At 35.1% G+C, this 23377-nt stretch overlaps 2 protein-coding genes across 2 annotated transcripts; one reads left to right on the plus strand and one right to left on the minus strand.

The window, feature by feature from the left end:
* Window positions 1-1074: 1074 nt before the first annotated feature.
* Window positions 1075-3299, minus strand: LOC106661633 (39S ribosomal protein L2, mitochondrial). Its single transcript, XM_014385163.2, has 4 exons — window positions 2908-3299; window positions 1722-1973; window positions 1449-1661; window positions 1075-1391 (listed from the first exon to the last, which is right to left on the minus strand). The coding sequence occupies exons 1-4, from the start codon at window positions 3134-3136 to the stop codon at window positions 1135-1137; spliced, it is 951 nt and encodes a 316-aa protein (XP_014240649.1). The 5' UTR covers window positions 3137-3299; the 3' UTR covers window positions 1075-1134.
* A 1875-nt stretch (window positions 3300-5174) lies between these two features.
* On the plus strand, window positions 5175-13390 carry LOC106661579 (pre-rRNA processing protein FTSJ3). Its single transcript, XM_014385091.2, has 13 exons — window positions 5175-5342; window positions 5411-5563; window positions 9759-9905; window positions 9971-10134; window positions 10200-10490; window positions 10569-10835; window positions 10982-11149; window positions 11218-11431; window positions 11496-11677; window positions 11758-12034; window positions 12092-12476; window positions 12532-12750; window positions 13301-13390. Exons 1-12 carry the CDS (start codon window positions 5276-5278, stop codon window positions 12740-12742), a joined length of 2526 nt encoding a protein of 841 aa, XP_014240577.1. The 5' UTR covers window positions 5175-5275; the 3' UTR covers window positions 12743-12750; window positions 13301-13390.
* Window positions 13391-23377: the final 9987 nt, after the last annotated feature.

Here is a 23377-nt window from a genome sequence, read left to right on the forward strand (position 1 = left end):
ACCCGACATTCCTTTGAGTCATGGTGCCCAAAATATCATCAGGTTGTTTCATTTCTTGTTTCTCCAGGCTATGGACCTTTTGGATGCATTCATTGTCTATTTTGAGAAGTTACCTTTTCACATGCTAATGGTTTATCAGATCTTATGGACTTTTTTGTCAGTGTAACCTCTCTCCCCCATTGAGTGTGCCAATTTTAGCCAGGATTCATGTCCTTTTCTCATTTTGTTTTGTGTGAATCTACCTGAAGTGTTCTAGGCATATATACGGACAGATTCTCCTCTGTCCTGTTTGTCTGCTTTTTCTAGAACTCATGTGACTTGGCACCCAAGATATTGTCAGGTCTTTTCAAATTTTCTATGACACAAGTATTGATGGCTTGTATTTCAGCTTGAAGATGGGTCTTACTACTGATGTGTATAGCCAATATGCCATTTTTGGTTTTATTCCACCAAGATGTACCAAGGATTCTCTTGTGGCCATTAATGATAATTTACTTTTGGTTATGATGTGTTGTAGGTGAGGGTTCAAGGTTAATTTCTTGTCAATGATTATTCCTAGGTATTTAACCTCAAGTTTTCTTAATGTGCTAACTTGTCTTTGTTACCTCAGGTTGTCAAAGTATTAAAAGAACAAGAAAAAATATATAAACACATAACACTTCAACGCTTCGACGAACCCCTACACAAAGTTGTGGTGAAAACCTGGCAGACAAGGCCTCATTCAGCTTAATAAATTACTTTCACTTTCTAAATACCATACTCAATACTCTTTGTGGTGGGGTATACTTCATAGTAGAACAGTGATGAGTGCCCACTGCCACACATAGGTCAGCTGGGATGTTTTTTATCTTTGTATAACTGGCCGATGTGGTTTCTTAACCAAAGGCAAGTGACTACACATAAACATAGCATGAATAACCTCTAACTATGTGTTCTCTCTTAAGTAGGGTCACTTTCCTTCTCAATCTAACCTCTTAGATCAATCTTTATGTGCCGTAATTGGCAGAAGCCTTTATTCACTGATTTCGTTATAGGTGTTTGTTCTTCTTTGAAGGTTTAAAACAAATACAGATATACAAAAACAAACTTTATTTGAATAAAAACATTTTCCTTTTTTTTTAATGTTAAGTTAATTTATATTTTACTGTGGCCCCACAGCTTACTATTATAATACATATCATTATTTAGAGTTAATTCAACTACTTCGTGCTGGTTGTTTTCTTCTTTTCCATATTCTGGAACGACAAACAAAGGTGGTGGTGCTCTGATTTTTCTTCCGAACCTCCCGTCTTTTCTCTGCCAAAGGCCAGACCTGGGCCTGTTACCGAGTTCACGATTCTTCTGGGCACTCCCGATCGGTGTTTTTTGATGGTCCACATTAGAAAGCCGACCTTGATGAGAATGTTTTAAGTTTTAGCGTATTATTTTTTAAAACTATTGGTACTTACCAACAGTCGCCATGCATTCTTCTTTTAATGAGACCTCTAACTTGGACGGGAGACGAATTACAACCCTTTTATCTACCTTTCTCAATATCGTTGCAAACGATCCGGCCGAATGAACGTAAAAGCCACCTCTTCCAGGATGCATCTCAATGTTATGCACGATTGTTCCGAGCTGAAGTGCGCCCAAGGGATAGGCATCACCTTCATTTGCAAAAACTGCAAACAAAAAAATCTTTTTCAATGAATTAATTGAAAAGTAAATGTTTCATGAATTACCTGGGATTCTTGGTATGAACTGGGATGTCTTGATCAAATCGCCAGGTTTCATGTTTTCAGTGGCGAGGATGTACCTCGTTTTTTTACCTCCAGCAATCAAAGCAATGCGAGCAGTTCGGCAGTAGTCAATCATTATCTCCACAACTTTCTCTACGAGTGGTGGACCATCATCCTTGGGGCCGACTCGTTTCCAGTCTATCCAGTGGTATTTCCGTTTTATACCACCACCAATACCTTTGACAACTAGTCGCCCTAAGCAGTCACAATGAGAGCATTAAAATTTGAAAGTTTGAATGTCATAAAGACTCATAAAGAATGTACCGGGTCGTATATTAAATCCGTAGCACTTTCTATTGATAAATTCAATGAAAATTGTAGGTACTTGTAAACAAATTTAATCAAGAATATATGAACCACTTTGTTCCACTACCTGTTGCTATCTTCCATGTGATTTTTTAACTCTGTACTCTCAGAACATCTCAGGCTTTTGAGTAATGAACTCTTTGATATGTTTGGTGTAGTCCTCAAGTGAAGTAAAGTTTTTTACATTAATAGAGTTTTGCAGAGCACGGAAAAGTGAAAAAATAAAGGGGCAAATATGCCTTGGGTAGTAAAGAGATATGGGGCAAGCGCTATACTGGTGAAAAACATCCCTTTGAGATTAGCAATTGCCGTTTGTTTTCTAGAGTCTATTTAACCATAGTTTAAATTTACTCAGTAATTATTATTTTTCTGTCAATTTTCAGAGTAACTTATTTTCGTTTTAACTCCTTTGGGTTTTGTTTTATATAAGTTCGTTGTTACTGCGTTGATCACCATGACAAAGTTTATTTTTGTGTGAAAAAGTTAATAATTTTCTCTTTAATTTATGTATTATTTTAAGGGGACACTCCTGCTCCAGAATAAATTATTTGTTCTTCTTCTTTTTTGTTGGCAACTGCCTGTATATCCCAATGTGGCAAATACGAGTCGGACATCATAACCACTTTGCCCCTTTACATAGATCTGTGAAAAAGCAAATAATTTCTGCTTGCATAAAGTTTTCCAGATCAAGTTATTTACAGCAAAGCGAAAAGACTGGACAACCCTGATCTACTCCGCAGATAACGTAGACTTACAAAACACTCCTCCAAACATTAACAAATGTCATATACCCCTAATAAAAATTACATTTAATTATTGTTACCTGAAACTGGATCCCTTCCGCCCAAGTTGGTGACATTTAGGGGCTCTATCGTATATTCATCCGGGTACTGTACATTCCTACGGAACCTGCCGGCTCGAGGACCCACATTGCTCGGCAGGTCGACTTCCTTGGTCTTCTGCCTAAAAGGTGGAGAGATGGTCGCAGCTTGCACCTGCAGAAGGCAACCTCGCAGAAGGCTTCCCCTCGCAAAGGAAAACAACAAAGACATTTTTCCTTGAATCGTATTTACATTCGCTTTAACAGTTCTCGTTAGGGACAATCAGCTAAGCAAATTATTCGGATAAATACAAAATTAAAAATAACGAACGTGTTTAGGGGATGGTTATATTAGTGCTATAACCTTATTAGATTACTGATTAGGATTACATCTAGGAATAGGGATGTAGATAAACGAGGTGGCCACTAGGCCTTCTTTATCTCGACCTGAGTAAATCTATTGAAAATGAATAAATGAAAAGAATAACTTTATTTACAAAAAGAAAATACATTTATATACTTAAGAAAGTATAACCGAAATTAAAATAAAAGCAGTTCTTATACAGCATTGATTATTAAACTGTATGCTGTAGGTGGTGGTCCACTGAGAATCTAGTAGAACATAGTATGCACATACAAAGATAATAACAAAAATTAAATGAACAAAATTGAATTAGATTAAAACTGTTAGGACTTCTCAATATAAAATTAAAAATTAAACTGCTCCACGAGCTCTCTGCGATACTCCAGTTCACTCTTTGCACAGCCGACCAGGTCTGAGCAATCAGGGGAATTAAGTTTTGAGATCAAATGCGGTCTCAAAACTCTAATAGTTCCCAAAAAGAGAAATTGAAACTCCAAGAGAATTGGACACTCAGCTAAAAAATGGAAGAGGTCTTCCCTCATGTAGGAGTTACACAGTGTGCAGTGCTCAACCGAACCAAATCTCAGAGGGGAGAAATTAATATAGATAAGTTTGCACCTAAGTTTGAAGAACCAGAATTGATAGAGAATAGCCTTTGAATGTTGAAAAATGCCTTTGAATGATCACGTTCTTTGTAGAGCAGAAATCTATTAAGTATTAGATCAAAAAGCCAGTCTGGTACAATGTTCAAAATGACTAGAACGAATGGATGATTCAAAAGCCGAGAGAGAATCAGTCTTCATGATTGTTAAAGCAAAACAAATAGTTAATATTAAGAACTTGGCCTAGAGATTTGAGTGCCTTAAACCACAACAAATGAGCGTCAATTATTTCAACTGTCATAATTTTGGGGAGCCTGTAGTCAGGGTGAGAGTGTCATGCTTAGATATGAAAGGTGGAGTTTCAGGTACTCAACAAACAGCAGTTTCAACTTGAAAGACTAAGGTTTCCTTAATGTGTTTGTATCCTCATATTTTGGACAGAAGACAATTGAACCAGTTCTGTTATTTGTTTTGGATCTATCTGTACACCATATCTTTATATCTGATTTCCTCCTCAATTCCCCCCCCCTGTAGCTGTGTGTGTGTGTGTGTGTGGTCCCCATCTAATTTGACTGATTTTGGAGCCTAACCAAGCCTTTCTTCACTCCTTGCATAAATATTTTCAATGGAAGAATGTTGGGCTATGTGTTTTCATTGCACCTTTGATACGTAGGTTTGTCAGTCTTTGAACGTTGCCTAATGTTTGGATAGAATTTTTTTTCTTCTGAGCTCTGATCCCCCAGATTAGGATGCTTTGGGTCTCGTTACTATCATAAATAGCAAATCTTTGATTTTAGTCCCCAAGAAGATATTTGGTGTATTTGGAAATGATGTCAGGTTGGCCTGGAGTTCATATTTATGTACTTGTATAGATTGGATACCAACAAAGGTAGACAAAACCAGTAAAGTGATCAAATGTCGTTCAGTTCAACATATTTTCAGCACATGTTATGACATACTGAACATGCTGCAGTTTTGGTGTGGCTATCCCATGTTACTTTTTGATCTAGCCATAACTTAAGCACCAGTCTATATGTTTTATATATCTATTTGAATAAATTATTTGTTTTTCTGATCAATCTTCTGTAGCGTGAAGTTATACTGGAAATCCTTTGAAAACGTGTTTGAAGATATTCCTGTGTTAATTATCTGAAGTGTTTCTCTAAAATGTGACTCTAAGTAACGTTCCACTCAGTATTGTTTATATAATTTAATTATTGTTAATTATTAATTGAATGTCTGTTTATTCGCGGTTAGAATAACATCGATTTTAGTACTTCAATCGATCAATTTCGCAGTTGACAGCGTCAAGCACGCTTCGTGTAACCTACTAGCACGTGGTTAGTCTGTTCCTGACTCCTGCGGTCAGAACTAAGTTTTTCCCGACGATTCCTAGGTCGCCAAAATGGGGAAAAAGTCCAAAATCGGAAAACAGAGGAAGGACAAGTTCTACCAGTTGGCGAAGGAGACAGGTGAGGAAATTGATGTGATCGTCTTATTAGAGAAGAGGGCCGTCGACTGTTTTTCTTCCCTTTTCCAGGGTTTCGTTCCCGTGCGTCTTTCAAGCTGATCCAGCTCAACAGGAAGTTCGAATTTCTTCAGAAGTCCAGAGTCCTGCTGGACCTCTGCGCCGCTCCTGGAGGATGGATGCAGGTCGCCAAGCAGAACATGCCAGTTTCTAGTATCGTCATAGGTGAGTTTAAAGATTTTTTCGAATTACCTGAATAAATGCAAGACGAAGAAGTGAACATAACCAGACACAATGCAACATGACGTGACCCAACTTCACACGACTCCTCAAGCACACGCCATGCGACAAACACAGCGAATATCACAGTGGGAATAAGGATCAAGTTTTTGAGACACCAATTTGGTACATAAATAAAAGATAATTTTAAAACAATTGAAAGAACTTTCGTTTATGTCACAAAGAATATTAGTCATTACTAGGGCTGTGATTTATATGCAATAAAAACAGACAAATATGCACATATATATGTAAATATATTTGGTAAAAACTGCAATTTAATACAGAAAATATGCGAAAACTGCCATGAGAAAAAAATAAGGAAACATTAAATTAAAGCACATAATTGGAAAGAGAAACAGTGGCAAGAGGAACATCACATTGCTAATATTAAAAAAGAAAAACGCATTAAAAAAAGTTAAATTTAAAAAATCCTTCGTCTCAGCCATCGAGACCCAGATCGGTCCATTTTCGATGAAGTCTCTGATTTTATGGGGTGTTTCATTGTATATAAGATCCAGGTGAGATTTACTGAGGGTACTTTCGTGGGGAACGGTTTTCCCTGTGTATTTCTCAAAAAAACCTTGCATTCAGGGTGGCTTAGTTTATGGACGGGTATGTCAGCTCTAACTAAAGAACGACATAAATCGGTGTCGAAACCGGACTTTTCGGTCAGCTCTTGTGGCTGCTTGTGTCACAAAGGTTTGTTGAAACTTAGACTTCCTACCTTTGTTTTCCTTGTTTTTTGCTGTCTTTATGTGCTGTCCTACCAAACAACGTGTAGCTGTTGATACAGGTTTATCACAACAAACACAGTATAAAACATCTGCATAGTCCTTTAAAAGTTTCACTTGAAAACTCACTCATATTCTTTTGAACAAGATCTTTCGTCTTTGCTGTGATTTTCGGCATTTTAGGAGTCTTCAGTTCACAACCCACAAATGTGGGCCATACTCAGAGGAGTGTAGGACTACTAACCGGTCATTGGCATCTGAGAAAACATCTACACAACATGGTCATATACAACGATGATCCCATCTGCAGATTATGTAATGAGGAGGAGGAAACAGCCACCCATATCATCTTCGAATGTGAAGCAACAGCTCAATGGAGATTTAACCTAACATATGGAAAAAACTTAGGGAGTCAAATTACAGCAGCGACAGTCAATGACCTGATACTTCAAGGAGAAGGATTGAGTCTATCGCACTGAACTAAGGAACTAGGAAGGTACAATAAGCCAAAAGGCTGCAGTCCCTGGGTAGCACAAACCCCGCTTCCTAGTATCCAATTTACCATATCATACAACACACAAATAATGTTTCACGATGGAAAACGCATGAGAGACTTGGTAAAACTGAGAATTATGATGGTAGGGAAAGAAGAGAACTGAGGTTGTAATATTTCTATGAATCCAATTATACTATTCCAAGAGAACTTTTACAGTGGTACAAACACTATTCCTTTCTTTATTTATACCAAGAGAAGCTAAGGCGGCCGAAAGTGGTGGAGCAGCAACTGAACAAACACAAATTCGTTCATTATGTGGAAATGGAAAAATGGGAGACAATAGCTCTTTTTCGGAGAATTTTTCTTTTTGCCTGCTCTGAAACATTAAAATTTGACATGCCAAATACCGATATGCCGGATATGTAAAAAAAATATGCAGTTATAACCCACTTATGCAAAAATATGCATTTATGGCAATATATGCGCAAATATTCAAAATAAATATAGCTTAAATTGATTTCAAATGCTTCAAAACATATACAGTTTGTTAAAACTGGATATTTTAGTTAACCAGGAAAAATATGCAAATGCATATATTTCACAGCCCTAGTCATTACAAAATGGGTGATTTTTGGAACATACTAAAGAAAACACTTATAGCCAAGGGTTAACACAGCTATTTATTTTTTTTTATTAAGCTGTTTCAGCGAATGAAATACGTCCATAAATTGTATTGTCTAACTTGACAACACTGAACACCTCAAGGCATCTTCTTGCAGAGATGATTCAGGATGTTAAGGGAAACCTCCATCCAAAAGACCGAATGCCAATGGATGAGAGACTTCAACTGAAAGACTGAGAGGAGATCCTTGTATTGAATCCCAAGAAGAATACCTCATCTTGTTACGCACAGTTACTCTATTTAAGACATTACTCAAAGAAGAAGAAAAAAAAAAAAAAACGGGAAAACATGCTTTCACTTTTTATAAACTTACAAGCGGACCCGATAAAACAGGAATATCCACCACTGAAGGTGAAGAAGCAGTGCGCCTGATAAATCAAAACAGCGAAGATAGACAGACCAAACAATAAAGCCGGAGATTGTTAATTGTTAATTGTTCAGAAATCGTGAGATGCGGTCTGGTGTGATGTAGGTTTCATAAAAACATTTAGCTTTCCTTTTCCTATTTATCCCTGTCTAAATAATCCTGTAAGTATAATCTGGCCAAACCATTACCAACGTTTTTTCCCTTCGTCGGCTCTTTTCACCTTAAAGAAGCCAACGCCTTATACAAAAATGTCTTTTCTATACCGACATCCTTCCCCACCCCTTCAAAATCCAACATATATAAACATAAAACAGCAACATCTCACTGGCACTTTCAACACGATACGCAAGAATGGCACAATTACACAGAAGACAAACACTTTGAGTGAGTAGAAATACTTTAATTGAATAAAAAAAAAATATATATTTTGCATTGTATAAATTCACTTTTTTCCACATCCTACATGTATTTGTTAAATTAAAACAATGTTTGTAAATCCCAGGCCTTGAAGATGATCTCAATAAAGATCGAAACGTTGGCACGATAAAGAAAATGTTCTTCTGAAACCTACATCACACCAGTCTGCATCTCACGATTTCTGAATAATTATCGATTAACAGTCACTAATCACCATACATTGTTAATTATTGTATTAGTAGTTATTTTTAAACTGTTGGAAATAGTAAATATTTGGTTTTATTTTCATCATTATATGCTTATTCTTCTTGACTGTGACATATATTGACTGCCCAGTAAACTGCATCTTTGATTACATTAATTTTTTCCTTATACTTTTGTAAGCAGACGACGGCGTGGTGGCCAAATTATCTCTCGATATTCGCTTGCTTTTCTCTAAGCGACAAGAGATTAGTTGGCGTAAGCGCATCACTACTTATTCTTGTGTAGGGGAAGGTAAGGTTCCAGAATTCAATAAACCAGAGAGCATATTCAGTAACATTTATTGTACGCAATTCCTTCTCTTAACCGTACCCAAACCTCAGAATCTTAATCAATCTGCAAGTCAGCCACAACTCTAAATCTGGGATGAGTCTATCAACAAAGGGACTTACTCCAAACGACAGCCACGATTAGTGTCCACAGCATCTTTTCTCTTGACCGTTGACTTGGCTCAATGGGTCGCAAAGGCTGGTCCTCGCTGGCTCTGGCTGGCTGAGTCCTCTTGTTGAATCCCAGACGGAGTGTGGCTGCTTCTCTTCCGGACCCACTCCTGGAGTCGACCGTCCTTGGTCTTGACGGCCTGGGAGTATGTCTCTGGTTTAATCTGCCTGGAGTGAGTCTTTGATTTTGACTGACTTTTGATTTCCCAGTCATCCCTTTTATAGCGGGTCTCTCCGGAGTAGGAGTGGAAGAAAGGAAACTCAAAAGTCGGGGGTGGGCCAGCGAAGACGGGTGTCGAGCACAGGGTTGATGTGTCCCCCGTGGCTACGGATTTTTGACCAGGTGACAACCCTTCAGCATTAAATAACTAGACGATAGTTATTTATCGGTTGTCCAGCTATTGCTACTTTATGTTCTCCAGGTTCGTGGGTCCAGCCTGGGTCTGCCACACACTTCGACGTTCTTATCTATCTGTTTACCTGGTTAACCATTTCCAAGCTCTGACAGGTGGTCACCCCTTCAGAGTTGCAACCTTTGTTCCCGTTCATCGTTTACCCTATTATGCTCTTATTTTAACAACTAAAACTTGTCGCTAAGACGGGGACCGGCTTACACTTTATATATATTTATATTTATTCCTTAATTTTCTTTATAACTAATAATGAATGATAATAATAATTACCAGACCTGGAATGAAAAGTTTACTGTTTTTACACAACATGAAATATTTTTTTTTTTTTTAGGAGTTGATCTTTTTCCAATAAAACCCATTCCTGGGTGTGTTTCTTTGATCGGTGACATAACAACTGACAAATGTCGTCATGACATTGCGAAGGAGCTGCAGACATGGAAAGCCGATGTCGTACTAAATGACGGTGCTCCGAATGTCGGTATGTATTAAACAAATAGAAATAAATTTTTCCAATAGTTCAAACATTTTTTTAAATCTTTAAAGGTCAGAATTGGCTTTATGACGCATATCAGCAAGCCTGTTTGACACTTGGTGCTTTGAAATTGGCCACGCATTTTTTGAAAGAGGGCGGCTGGTTTGTTACTAAAGTTTTCCGCTCGAAGGACTACAACCCTCTCCTCTGGGTTTTCAAGCAGCTTTTTAAAAAAGTTCGTACTTATTTTTCTTTTAGTATATTTTTGGTTTTACTGTATGATAATGTTTAATGTTATAGGTGCATGCCACAAAGCCTCAAGCATCTCGTAATGAATCGGCTGAAATTTTCGTCGTCTGCCAACACTACCTGGCGCCTGCGAAGCTTGACGAGCGCTTCCTCAATGCGAAATACGTTTTCAAAGAACTGGAGCTGGAACCGAGAAATAAATTTAATATTTTACATCCGGAGAAGCAGAAGAAAGCGAAAGCAGAAGGCTACTCCGAACTCCGAGGAATTTACCACACAGTTAAAGCGACCGAATTCATTAAGAGTGAAGATCATGTCGAACATCTGCAGTATGCTTCTTGTGTATGTTTTTTTATTTCTTTTAAAGAACTTTGCTTTTCTTAAAGTGGCACACTTAATCTGAAAGCTTGTTATTTTCAGGTTATTTTTGATGACCCTGAGATTCAAAACGATCCAGAAACAACTAATGAGATCAAAGAGTGTTGTAAGGACATCAAAGTGCTTGGAAGGAAAGACCTGAGGTCAATTCTGAACTGGGCAAAATCGATGAAGAAAAAATACTACCCGGAAGAGAAAAAACCGGAGGTGTTAGTGAAGGACGATGAAAATGAGGGCAAGAGTGAAATTGTGCTGTCTGAAGATGAACAAGAATTGAAAGACATTGACGACAAAATTAACGAACTTGAGGTAATTAAGTAAAAATTCTTCACTGCTAATAAGTTCAATTTTATAATATTAAGACAATTAGTAATATGCAAGAAATATTTACTAGAAAATGAAATTAGTTCTTGTGATATTAATGTAAGTTTTTAATATTTTTTTTTTTTTATCAGACCGAAGAGGCTCGGGAGTTGAGGAGGAAGAAAAAACGGGCAAACAAGGAACGCAGCAAACTACAGGAGAAGCTGAACCTAAAGATGATTGTGAAAGGAGATGATGGCCCTGTTGAGGAAGACACTATGGAACCACTTTTCAGCCTGGAACAGATTCAAACCAAAAAAGTCTGTCATTTTCTTAATATTCAATAAAATATAAAAAATGTTAGGAACTAAACAATTGCCTTTTCTAGGCGCTGGATATGGTGTCAGACCAACAGCCGAATGTCAAAGCGAACAGCGATTCTGAATATGATTCGGACGATGGTGTTGGCGCGTACCGCTCTAGCTACATCCCTTACGACAGTGAAAAGTCACATTTGGACAAATCTGGCAAATTTTATACAGAAGAATCTGATAAAAGTGATGAAGAAGACGAGAGTGATTACGACAGTGGCGAAGGCTTAGGTTAGTCCGTTGATTTATTCCATGGTTATGCTCAGTTTATTTTATCCGCTTCCTTGAATTTCAGGATTTGAAGAAGGCGATGAAAATGATAAAAACGCAAAAAAGAAAAAAGTACGATTTTCACTTGATGATAAGGATGAAGAAAGCAGTGATGATGATAAAGAAAGCAATCCTTTACTCACTGATCTAGATCCGAGAGATAGGGAGACCAAGAGGCTTCAAAAAGCACAACTTTGGTTCCAGAAGGTAATTATCCAAAATTGTCCATTTTGAAATTTGCTAATTTAACATTAACAGAAAATTCTCTTCCATTTTTGTGTCTTAAGGATATTTTTAAAGGACTCGAGAAGGGTGAAGATGAGGAATTTGAACTGGAGCAGATGGCAGAGTCTATAATTAAAAAGGGAGGAAATATTATTGGAAAAGACGTTAAACAGGAAAATGGAAAAGAAACAGAAGAGAAAAGCGAGGACGAATACTCCAATTCAGATTCTGAAGACGCGATGAGCGAAGATGATTCTGGTTTGGATCTTGAAAGTAGCCAGCCTCCAAGAAAGAAAACAAAAGTGCTTAAAGATGACGAATTTGAAGTTGTACCAAAAGGTATTCAGTGAATTTTAGTTATATTTATAAATATATACAACAAATAAAAAATTGTAGGTAAAAAAAATAAAAAGAAGGAAAAGCTCTCAGAACGAGAATTGGCTTTGGGATCGATGATGGTGGTGTCGAAGAAGGCCAAGAGGGACTTGATAGATGGAGGGTGGAACAGATACGCTTTCAATGATGAAAATCTCCCTGACTGGTTTGTCGAAGACGAAAAGAAATTCATGAAGAAGGAACTGCCCGTTCCGAAAGAACTGGAGGAAGAGTATCGTAAGAAATTCCAAGAGATCAACTCTCGTCCAATCAAAAAGGTAATCGAGGCCAAGGCAAGGAAGAAAAAGAGGGCTCTCAAGAAGATGGAACGTGCCAAGAAGAAGCTTGAAGGGCTCATGGAAAACCCAGACGTCTCAGAACGAGAAAAAGCCCGCCAGATAAAAAGGTAAATATGATTTATTTTTATTTAACCAATTTATTTTATTTTATTTTTTTTAAAGGTTATACAAAAAAGCAAAGGAGCCGAAGAAGGAAACAACATACGTAGTCGCGAAGAAACATACTTCAGCCAAACGTATGAGGAGGCCACCCGGAGTTAAAGGCAACTACAAAGTAGTCGATCCAAGGTTGAAAAAAGACACCAGGGCGAAACTCGCCTCAGCGAAAAAAGGGATGAAAGGGGCCAAAGGGAAAAAAGGAAAAGGCAGATAATTGTAAATGTAAGTTTCAAAATATCTCTCGCTTCTTAAATGTGATGTTGAGGCCAGTCTTACAATTTTTGTCATCTCAATAGAGATTAACCCATTCAACCCAGGACTGAAATCAATGACCGTCACCCAGCTGGATTTTTTTTTTTTCATGAAACTGTATAGATTGATTGCTTTTATGTTCTAATTAATAGCAAATAATGTTTTTGACTCATTTAGACCGCGACTCCACACTGGGAGTCAAATTGTCCATTCGTGTGATCGGTGAAACATTCAATTTACTGAATTTACCCACATTTATGAGTAGTTGAGTTTTTACTTGTATGGAAGTGACAAGATTTGACAAGTAGAGTGCATTTTTTCATTAGTTAAGAAAACAACAGACTTGGCTGAAATAAATTCTAAAACTCTGAAATACACAAAAGCTCACAAACTAGATATGCCCTCATGGCTTAGACTGAGAACTTATTTACTTCTCCCCCTATGGATAGAAATACTTTTTTTTAAGAACTGATTTTTCATGAAAATTATTTTAAAACATATTAAATTTGTGCTTTTTCAGATCTTCCAGGCTGATCAATTCGATGAAATTTTAACTGTGTACATAATTATTAATTTTACATATTTATGTAAATACATTAATTTTATAACAAAAAAACTCTCATGATTTTTTCTATTTCCCCTTCCCTGATAATTTAATATAAACAAAAATCTAGTCTATAAACCATGGTTGTCTGGGCCAAAGCGAACTCACCTTGACACTTGGAGGGGAAAAAAATACTTATTAACTTGTCAAGTATTTTCTATTACATTGTTTCATCTTAAATAAACAAGATACTATTGCATTATTTCTTTGAAAAAAAAAAGTATATATATAAATTATTGATAATTATTCGAAATCTTCCTTTTTAAAAACGATAACCTCAAAAGACGAATAAGAGTACTTCCATCACTTCCTGATACACTCCACGATCTTGAAAGGACTCTTCGTGATGAATCGGGCAGTGACATTTCCAGACCGGTAGAAAGTAGTCTTTTTTAGACAAAGACTGAATTATTAAACGTTAAAAAACGTGGAACTTTGATTAATGTATAAAAATATATACAAATCAAGTTATATTATAAGTGGGAGGAATTTTTTGCCGTCAGAGTATATATTTTTTTCCTTTTTTAACTGACATCAGCTTCACAAAATTCAATATGACTGTATTTTCTATAACATTCATGGTAAGTGATCACTGATCAGTTTTCGTCCTATCGTTAAAATGTTTTTTTTTTTACGGTGTATATACAACTTCAACGATGCTACGTTTTCTGGGAATTCTATACATCCTAATCTATAATCAAAAGTTAATACAATTGAAGCTTTTAATCTTGTAATGAAATTTTAAGTAGGAAAAAATACTTTAATACCAACTATGTTTTTAATAATGTGCATTTACCCACTAATTTACTCACTCAACACAATTACTAGGCAGTTGTAAATTCTAATTTACTTGGCCACTGACTAATTCACTCATTCAATAGCTAAACTACTAATTTTCTTACTCATACACTAGCCAATCAACTCACTCATTCACTTTGACACTGACTAACTCCCTCATTCAATAACTAAACTACAAACGTTCTTACTTATACACTAGCCAATCAACTAACTCACTTGGACACTGACTAACTCAATCACTCACTGGCCAACTAAAATTCACTCAGTCCTTGACTAACTCATTTATTCACTGGACAATTTATTCATTTAATCATTTGATATTTATTATTATGTTAAACTTTATATTTTGTGTTGCTTTTTTAAAAATACAAATAGTCCCAGATTTTTAAGATAAAAATTGTAATGTTTCAGGCAATAAATTGGGATATACTATAAAATTTTAATTTCTTTGTGTCCATATTTTTCTTGAAAAGTGATTATTTTTCTTATGTTTGAAATATAAAAATTAAAGAAATGGAAGACTTTATAATCTTAGCAAATCTTACAGTCAAATAAATAATAGGAAATGCTTTATGTGAGTGACTGTCAGGTCTAAATAAATAGTAATTTTTGGTACTGCAGTTTGCAGTTTATATATATATTATGCGCACGGTAGGAAGGGCTTGATAATTGGTTTAAAACAGTTGAAAGAAAATTACAGCCTTTGATCCCGTTAGAAAATTGTCAGGTTTCTGTTTGATCATCTTAAATGGAAACCATTGTGTTTCAACTGAAGGGCTAAATTAGAGTGCTGAACGTTAACAGCCTTGGAGTAACTCGATCCGATTATCAGTTGGACTATTTTTGCAGATGCCCTTGGATGAAACATAAACTGCCTTTGTCAGTACAACTACAATCAAGTTAAAATATACAGTCGCATAACCAATTTTGTCGTTGGACAGTTAATGCAATAGTTACAGTAGTTAAGTATCTGGAAATATTTTATGTTAATTTTTAAATTTGAATTTGTCTTAAAGGTTAAAAAAAATTATAGTTACTGTTTTAACTATGGAAAGCAATGACAATACATATTTAAAAAAAGCTAAAAAAAATTAGGTAAGATTATAAAATCTTCCATTTCTTAAATTTTTATATTTTAAACATACAAAAAATAATCACTTTTCAAGAAAGTCTTAAAGAAATTAACTGCTTATTTTTTAACAAGATAAAATAAAATTTATTTCGCTATATAAACTATTTTCATTGTTAAAAACAATATTTTTGTTATTATAACACTACAAAGTTAATTATAAAACCTCCATCTTGTCCGGCCTTTTGAATTGGAACAAACTGTTCATTAAGATGTAATTTTTATCTTAAAAATCTGGGACTATTTTTAGTTTTAAAAAAAGCAACACAAAATATGAAGTTTAACATAGTAGTATTGATCAAATGATTAAATGAATAAGTTGCTCAGTGAATAAATGAGTTAGTCAGTGACTGAGTGAATTTTAGTTGGCTAGTGATTGAGTTAGTCAGTGACCAAGTGAGTTAGTTGATTGGCTAGTGTATTAGTAAGAAAGTTTGTGGTTTAGTTATTGAATGAGGGAGTTAGTCAGTGTCAAAGTGAATAAGTGACTTGATTGGCTAGTGTATGAGTAAGAAAGTTAGTAGTTTAGTTATTGAATGAGTGAATTAGTCAGTGACCAAGTAAATTGGTTGGTATTAACGTATTTTTTCTTACTTAAAAACACATTTCAAGATTAAAAGCGTCAATTGTATTAAGTTTTAATTATAGATTGGATGTATATAATTCCCAGAAAACGTAGTATCGTTAAAGTTGTATATACACCGTAAAAAAAATATTTTAACGGTTGGACGAAAACTGATCAGTGATCACTAACCATGAATGTTATAGAAAATACAGTCATATTGAATTTTGTGAAGCTGTCAGTTAAAAAAGGAAAAATATATACTCTGACGGCAAAAAATTTCTCCCACTTATAATATAACTTGATTTGTATATATTTTTATATATTAATCAAAGTTCCACGTTTTTTAACGTTTGATAATTCAGTCTTGGTCTAAAAAAGACTAGTTTCTACCGGTCTGGAAATGTCTTTGCCCGATTCATCATGAAGAGTCGTTTCAAGATCGTGGAGCGTACGAGGAAGTGATGGAAGTACTCTTATTCGTCTTTTGAGGTTATCCCATAAATGTTCGATGGAGTTCAAGTCTGGAGAACGGCGGCTAGGCTAAGACCATCTTATGCTGTTGAAGGTTTGTTTTGACTATACGAGCGACATGTGGATAAGCATTATCGTGCATTAGATTGTCGCTGATTTCATCGAGGATAGGCAACGCATGATGTTCCAAAATTTCATCCACATAGCGAGTGGCCGTCGAAGATCGTGCTGGAGATCGTAGAGCCAATCTACACTCATCTGTAAAACGGAGAGCAGAGCAATCGTCCAAAGACCAATGGCTGTGTTTTCGAGCAATTGAGAGCTGTGCACCAATTGCGGTGTGTTCTAGTCAATTCTGGTCGTCTTACGCCCCGACGGAAAAGCCATCCGTCCATACTGCTTTAATCTTTTTCGAGCAGTGCGTTTAGAAGTTTGGACACTTCAAACTTCCTGGAGCTGATTAATCGCTTAAACAACAGTTGGTAGTTCTGCTTCTATGGTAACAACCAGTTGCTAGAAAACGTCTAACGGCGTCTCCCAGTGTTTTGCAGGGAACTCCGATGACAATAGCCACACACCCGATGGAACGCCCATCATCACGCGCAACATCCTCAGCACTAAGTGGCATTTTTAAGTATAAAAATTACAATTAAGAAAACAAAGATAAAATCTAAACTGTTTATTGCTTCACAATTCCAATGAGATTGTCAAGCATTTTAAATTCCGTAAAAAGTAAACATTGAAAAATCCTTTATCCTTGTTTTGGATTATGGATTAAGTGTGCTTGTCTCTAATTAATTAAAATATGGCATAAACAAATATTTATTGGTAAAAATAATGAGACAAATTAAGGGCAAATTTTCTGTTATCGAGAAAATGAAAAAAAAAAAAAAAAAATCAATTGGGTGGAATTTTTTGCCTGTCAGTGTATATATTTATATGTATTTATAATGCTGAGTGTTGCTTATCATATCGTCTGGGAAGGTCAAGGGAAACGTTCGAAGGCCTTGTAGCTGTGCTGGGAGTCACGTCGGCAAAATAATCCGAAGCTGTTATCGATAAAAAGTGGCCCTCGACTGTTTCCCAGAAGGGGTCAATTTGACACTGAAACCCTAAACTAAACCGCTTTGGATACAAGGTCAAAAATGACCACGGCGGAAGACGAGACCGGCGACACGTGGGAACGGCCGTTTACGTCTATGTTCTCTCTTAAGGCGGGCCTTTACAAAAATAACAAAATTACACTCCTAGATAATTAATTAAAATAATGGAGATGTTGCAGGAGTGAGGATTGACAGGAGTTGATTAAATGTCAAAGCAAGTATCCTTTAGCCGGGACATCTTGGCAAGAGAAAAATAAATAAAACGAAAATAAATTTCTGCTTCAAATCCTAAATTTATATGAAAACAAATACACATCGATCTAAACTTTTTATGTTGGAGAGCTTATAGCTAAATTGTGTTGTTGGTGAAACATTAATTGAGTTAGATAGTGAGAGAATCAGTTATTAAGTGAGTATGTGCATGAGTGATTGAGTGACTGAGTGAATGAATTAGTTGTACGTGAGTGAAAACATAGGTTGAGTTAGTTAGTAAGTTGGTCAGTGATTTGGTAAGTTAGCTAATTACTTGCTTCTGTAAGTGAGTTAATGGGTGAGTGTTCGTGCAGGAGTGCGTGTGTATGGTTGTGGGTTGGCAGTAGACGATTGAATGTATGAGTACGTTGGTTAGTCAGTGACCAAGTGAATGAGTGAATTAATTAGTTGGTTACTTATTAAATGTGAGTTAGTGAGTGAACAAATGAGTGAGTTAATCAGCGACCCAGGGAGTGCGTGATTTGATTAGTTGATTGGATGGGGTTTGAGTGAGTTAGAGGGTGAGGGTTTGTGTGAGTGTTAGTTAGTCGGTTTGTCAGTGAGTTAGTTAGGTAGTTGATTGGTTGGTGCATGAGCGAGTTAGTTATTTAGTGGTTGAATAAGTGAGTTAGAAGGTGAAGGTGTTTTCCGTCATACAAGTAACCATGACAAGAGGTAGTTTATTTTTATTATATTTACACGTGAGGGTGTGTGTGAGGGTAAGATAGTTAGTCGATGACCAAGTGAGTGAGTTAGTTAGTTGTTGTTAGTAGTTAGTTGATAGGTTGGTGCGTGAGCGAGGTAGTTAGTCATTGAATGAGTGAGTTTGTCAAGGATAGGTGATTTAGTTAATTTATTAGTGCGTGATTGTTGGTAGTCACTGAACAAGTGAGTAAGTCAGTGATCAAGGGAGTGCGTAAGTTGGTAGAATTGGATTTGAATGAGTTAGTTAAAGGGTGAGGGTATGCTGAGGGTTAATTAATTTGTTTGTCATAAACCAAATGAGTGAGTTAGGTAGTTGATTAGTTGGTGCATGAGCGAGTTAGTTATTTCGGCATTGAGTGAGTTAGTAAGTTACTAAATGAGTTTTTAATTCATTGGCGAGTGAGTGTGTAAGTGACCGAGTGATTGACTAAGTAATGATGGACTTCTTTTGACTTGTCATCTTACAATTTATCGGCTTTAAACTTTTTTCTATCAAAACATCTTAATGCATATTTGATTACCTTAATTTTATTTCTATTTTTACCAAATGATGAACTTCTTCTAATAAGTGTTGATCTTTTGTTGATTTTCCACTTACTGCTAACCCTAAGATAAAAGTTTCTTGTACATTCCTCCTAAATAATGTGGATGTTAGATAATTTTTTTTGAAAAATAGTGAATTACTTAATATAATTTTTCTTGGACAAATGGATGTGACAAACCAACATTCTTGTCATCATGAGGATTACTCCACCGGCCTGATCCAAATCTAGCCTTAATTTTTATTTTTATTTGTTGAAACAAGCTACATAGAAATAAAATGGACAACAAAACAATCTCGTCATCCGTTGATTGAATTGCAGTTTATAATAAACGTAGATGGACTCAAGTATCATATTCTGCGACGCAACTATTTTCAAGGGCGCTGAAATGCGCAGCGCCACCTCGTCCGATCAACAAATTTCGGGCGAGGCTGGTGGGAATTTATTTTACAGTTTTCCTGCTAAAGCTTTTCGAAGATGGTTTCCGCAGGGGAAAGAAAAAAGGTTCCAGGGTCGATTCTCTTTGACTACAGTGTGAAATACAATTTGACTTTTATGCCTTTAAAATTAATTAAAGAATATCCGAAAAACTGGAACTTCTGTATATAAAAGAGCCTTTTACAGCAGGATATTTCGAGTCTAAGCTAAATACTTTAATTCCCATCAGAGAAAATTTTTTCTTGAAAAGCAAACCAAAGGAATCCGATCAAATATTCGGAATGTTAATGTCGAATGATAGATTAATTTCCATTTCACGCAAACAAAAAGCGACCCTGTGTGAACGAAATAATTAACTAATTCATATACAATCAATAATGATAAATTTACATTAAATTAGAGTGAAATGAATTATTATAATAATTTATTTAACTATCAAATACAGTTCAGAGAAAAAGAGAGAGAGTGAGAGAGAGAGTGAGTGAGTGAGTGAGTGAGTGAGTGNTTGGGAGAGAGAGGGGGAGAGAGAGGGTGAGAGGGAGGAGAGGGTGGGAGAGAAGGAGTGAGAGGGGGTGAGAGAGAGAGAGAGGGGGTGAGAGAGAGGGAGGAGAGAGAGAGAGGGAGAGAGAGAGAAAGAGAGAAAGAGAGGAGAGAGAGAGGGAGGAGAGGGTGTGAGAGAGTGGGAGAGAGGGAGCGGGAAAGAGGGAGCGGGAGAGAGAGAGAGAGAGAGAGAGAGAGAGAGAGAGAGAGAAAATAATACAGTTTACATTGTAGAAAGAAGAATTGTATTTATAATTTTTACAAATCGAACTGAACTTTTCCCGTACTAAATTAGTCTTTTACCAAATCACATTCTAGAATGTACAAACCTAATTCAAGATTTTGTCTACCTATTTGTCTATTTTGTCTATTTTTTGCACTCTCTTAATTTCAAATCGAGTGTTTTCAGCTCAGAGTAATCTTTAAAAAATTGAATTTTAGAAAATTTCAATTTAATCTAAAAAAAATCAATATGTATGGAAAAGTACAGTTTGATGAAAAAAAGCTCACTTGGGTCTGGAAATAGTTCTATTTGATTACAAAAGTGTTCAAACAGATCTGGGGGGGGGGAAACAATTTGGCCTTATAAAAATTCAATTTGATATGGAAAAATTTCAATTCTTAGTGGAAAATGTTTGAGTTCGAGAAGTTAGATTTTATAATAAAATTTAATTTGACTTGAAAAAATTTGGTTTGAACAAACTCTATTTGGTCTTGAAAAAATTAAATTTGATGTGAACAAATTTCAATTTAACCTAAAAAAAATCAATTTTATCTCGAAAAGAAACGTTTGATGGAAAAACTCAGTGTGATCTAGAAACAGTTCATTTGATTAGAAAAGTGTGCAATTTGACCTGAAAAATTCAATTTGGTCTCAAAAATGCAATTTGATGTGGAAAAGCTTAAAAAAGTGTTGTTTGATATGCAGAATTTCGATTTGATCATTAAAACGTAACTTGTAAACAGTTCGATTAGACTTTGAAAAAACTCAATTTTATATGCAAAAAGGTCAATTTAATTTGAAAGTTCAATTTAATCTTACAAAGTATTTTTTATTTGGGAAAAAATGCAATTTTAATTAGAAAAAGTTCAATTGGATTTGTAAAATATTCCAGTTGACTTGGAAAAAGCTCAACTTAAAATGTAAAAATTTCTAATTTCTATTAAATTTTGATCTTTAAAAATATTTTTTTATTTTGAAAAACAAAAATTTGATTTGAAAAAGTTCAATTTCGTTTGGAAAAACTGAATTTAATTTGGAAAACGTTCAATTTGATCTTTAAAGATATGTTTTTATTGGTAAAAAAGTTGGCCTAGAAAAAGTTCCATTAACTCTCGATAGTGTTAAATTTGAATAAAAAATGTATTTTAACTAAGAAAAATTTCAATTTGTTATAGAAAACGTTCAGTATTGATAGAGTTCAATATGATCTAAACAAATTTATTTTTTATTTTTGGAAAAAGGAACGTAGATTTCATCGGTATTGATTAGATTGGTGCAGAAAAATTTATTTGCTCTAAAAGAAAAATTCGTTTTGATTTGGAAAAATACATGCAAGTATAATGGAGAAAATTTAATTTGGCTGAGAAAAAAATTCAATTTGTTTTTGAAAACTAAATAGATCTTGAAATATTCGGTTGTTTGGAGAAAGTTCGATTTGAAATTGAAAACAAACAAGAAAAAATTCAATTTAATTGGAAATAATACAATTTGATTAGAAAAACGTACAATTCAATTTAACTATAAAAATTCAATTTTACTTGGAACAGTTAAATTAAGTCCATCAAGAGTACAATGGACGTGGAAAAATTAAATTTTATTCAGCTTGTTATTACAATAGATTTTTATGTTACAAAAATGTAAAGAAAATTTCAATAATAAAAATATAAAAAATTATTTATACTATAAATACTATACTTTATTACAAATCTATTGCCTCTATCAGTACGCTCTGAACAGAAAAGCTAAGGTCAAGTTGACGTCTGATTATTTGTTTGTTTTATAAATCTATGAGAAAATAAAGAATCCTTTTTCGTTGATATAAAATAATAAATTTTAGATTGTTTAGTTTTTTCTCAATTTCTCTCAAGTGCTCTTTATCACTGGTCTTTAGAGAACCATGTTTCTTAATTTTGATAAATGCCATTATATGAGCTTTTACCGGACTAAAACTAAATACATCTTTACTTACCTTATACTAAGTGCTCTTCTTTTTGAAACTACTTTTCAAGACCTCGGCGTTATTTCTGACTACAAATTAAATTTTATAGTCCACAAAGATCATATAAAATACTCTAGTTTAAAAATGCTGGGTTTCTTATCCCGTTACTCTTCTGATGTCAACTCATACGCCAAAATAGGAGTAACTGTTACTGACTATAAACAATTTGAACAGTACTTTAATTTACTTCCCCTAGAGACACTTAGTCGCTCTGATTTAAATACTCTTTTCAAAATAATTAACTACCAAATTAACTTTTCTGTACCGAGCTACTTGACCAGGCATAATAGACTTTTCCATATTTCCTCCCATTGTACTAACTATAGTAAACGTACTCATATTGACAGAATGATGCGTTCAGCCAATAACATTCCAAATCTTGCAGTTTTTATTTCTTTTTCTTCATTCAACAGACAAGTGTGCAGACTTGTTAAATCTTGAATTATTATGTATATTTTAAGTTAAATTATGTTTCATTATTTCTATACCAAGCAGGTTTCATCAGAATAAGATCATATAATAAGATCGTATAAATTATTTAACTTGCATTTCTGTACGTTTATGTGGTATATGCATACAAACTGACAGACAAAAAATCCCACCCGATTGATTTTTTTAATTTTCTCAAAAAAGAAAATTCCGCCCTTAATTAGTCTCATTGTTTTTAGCAATAAATATTTGTTTAAATGAGGTTTTAAATTGGGAATATTAATTAGAGGAAAACACACTTAATCCTTAATCTAAAAGAAAGATAAAGGATTTTCCAATATTTACATTTTACGGAATTTAAAATTTTTATAGTCTCATTTCAATACTGAAGGGATTAAATTGTTTAGTTTTCTTCTTTGCTTTCTTAATTTCAATATGTAAACTTAAAAATGTCACTTAGTGCTGAGGAAGTTGCGCGTGGTGTGGCACTTATTGATAATGGACGTTCCATCAGGTGTGCGGCTATTGCCATCGGAGCCTACCAATAGAAGGCCCGGTTCTGTGCGCGCACTATGGTAACAGAACCGCAGAATGACCGTTTTTTGACTTTGAGAATTTTGCGAAACCGGCAACTTACCGTTGTTCAAGCGGTTCATCAGCTCCAGGAAGTTCGAGGTGTCGAACTTTCTGAATGCACTGCTTGAAGAAGATTAAATCAGTACTGACTGATGTCTTTTCGCCCCATGAGAGGACCAAAATTGACCAGAATACACAGGGTTGCACGGCTCGTGAACACAGC

Source organism: Cimex lectularius, unplaced genomic scaffold (genome assembly GCF_000648675.2).
Source record: "Cimex lectularius strain Harlan isolate CLEC.00 unplaced genomic scaffold, Clec_2.1 scaffold17, whole genome shotgun sequence".
NCBI lineage: Eukaryota > Metazoa > Arthropoda > Insecta > Hemiptera > Cimicidae > Cimex > Cimex lectularius.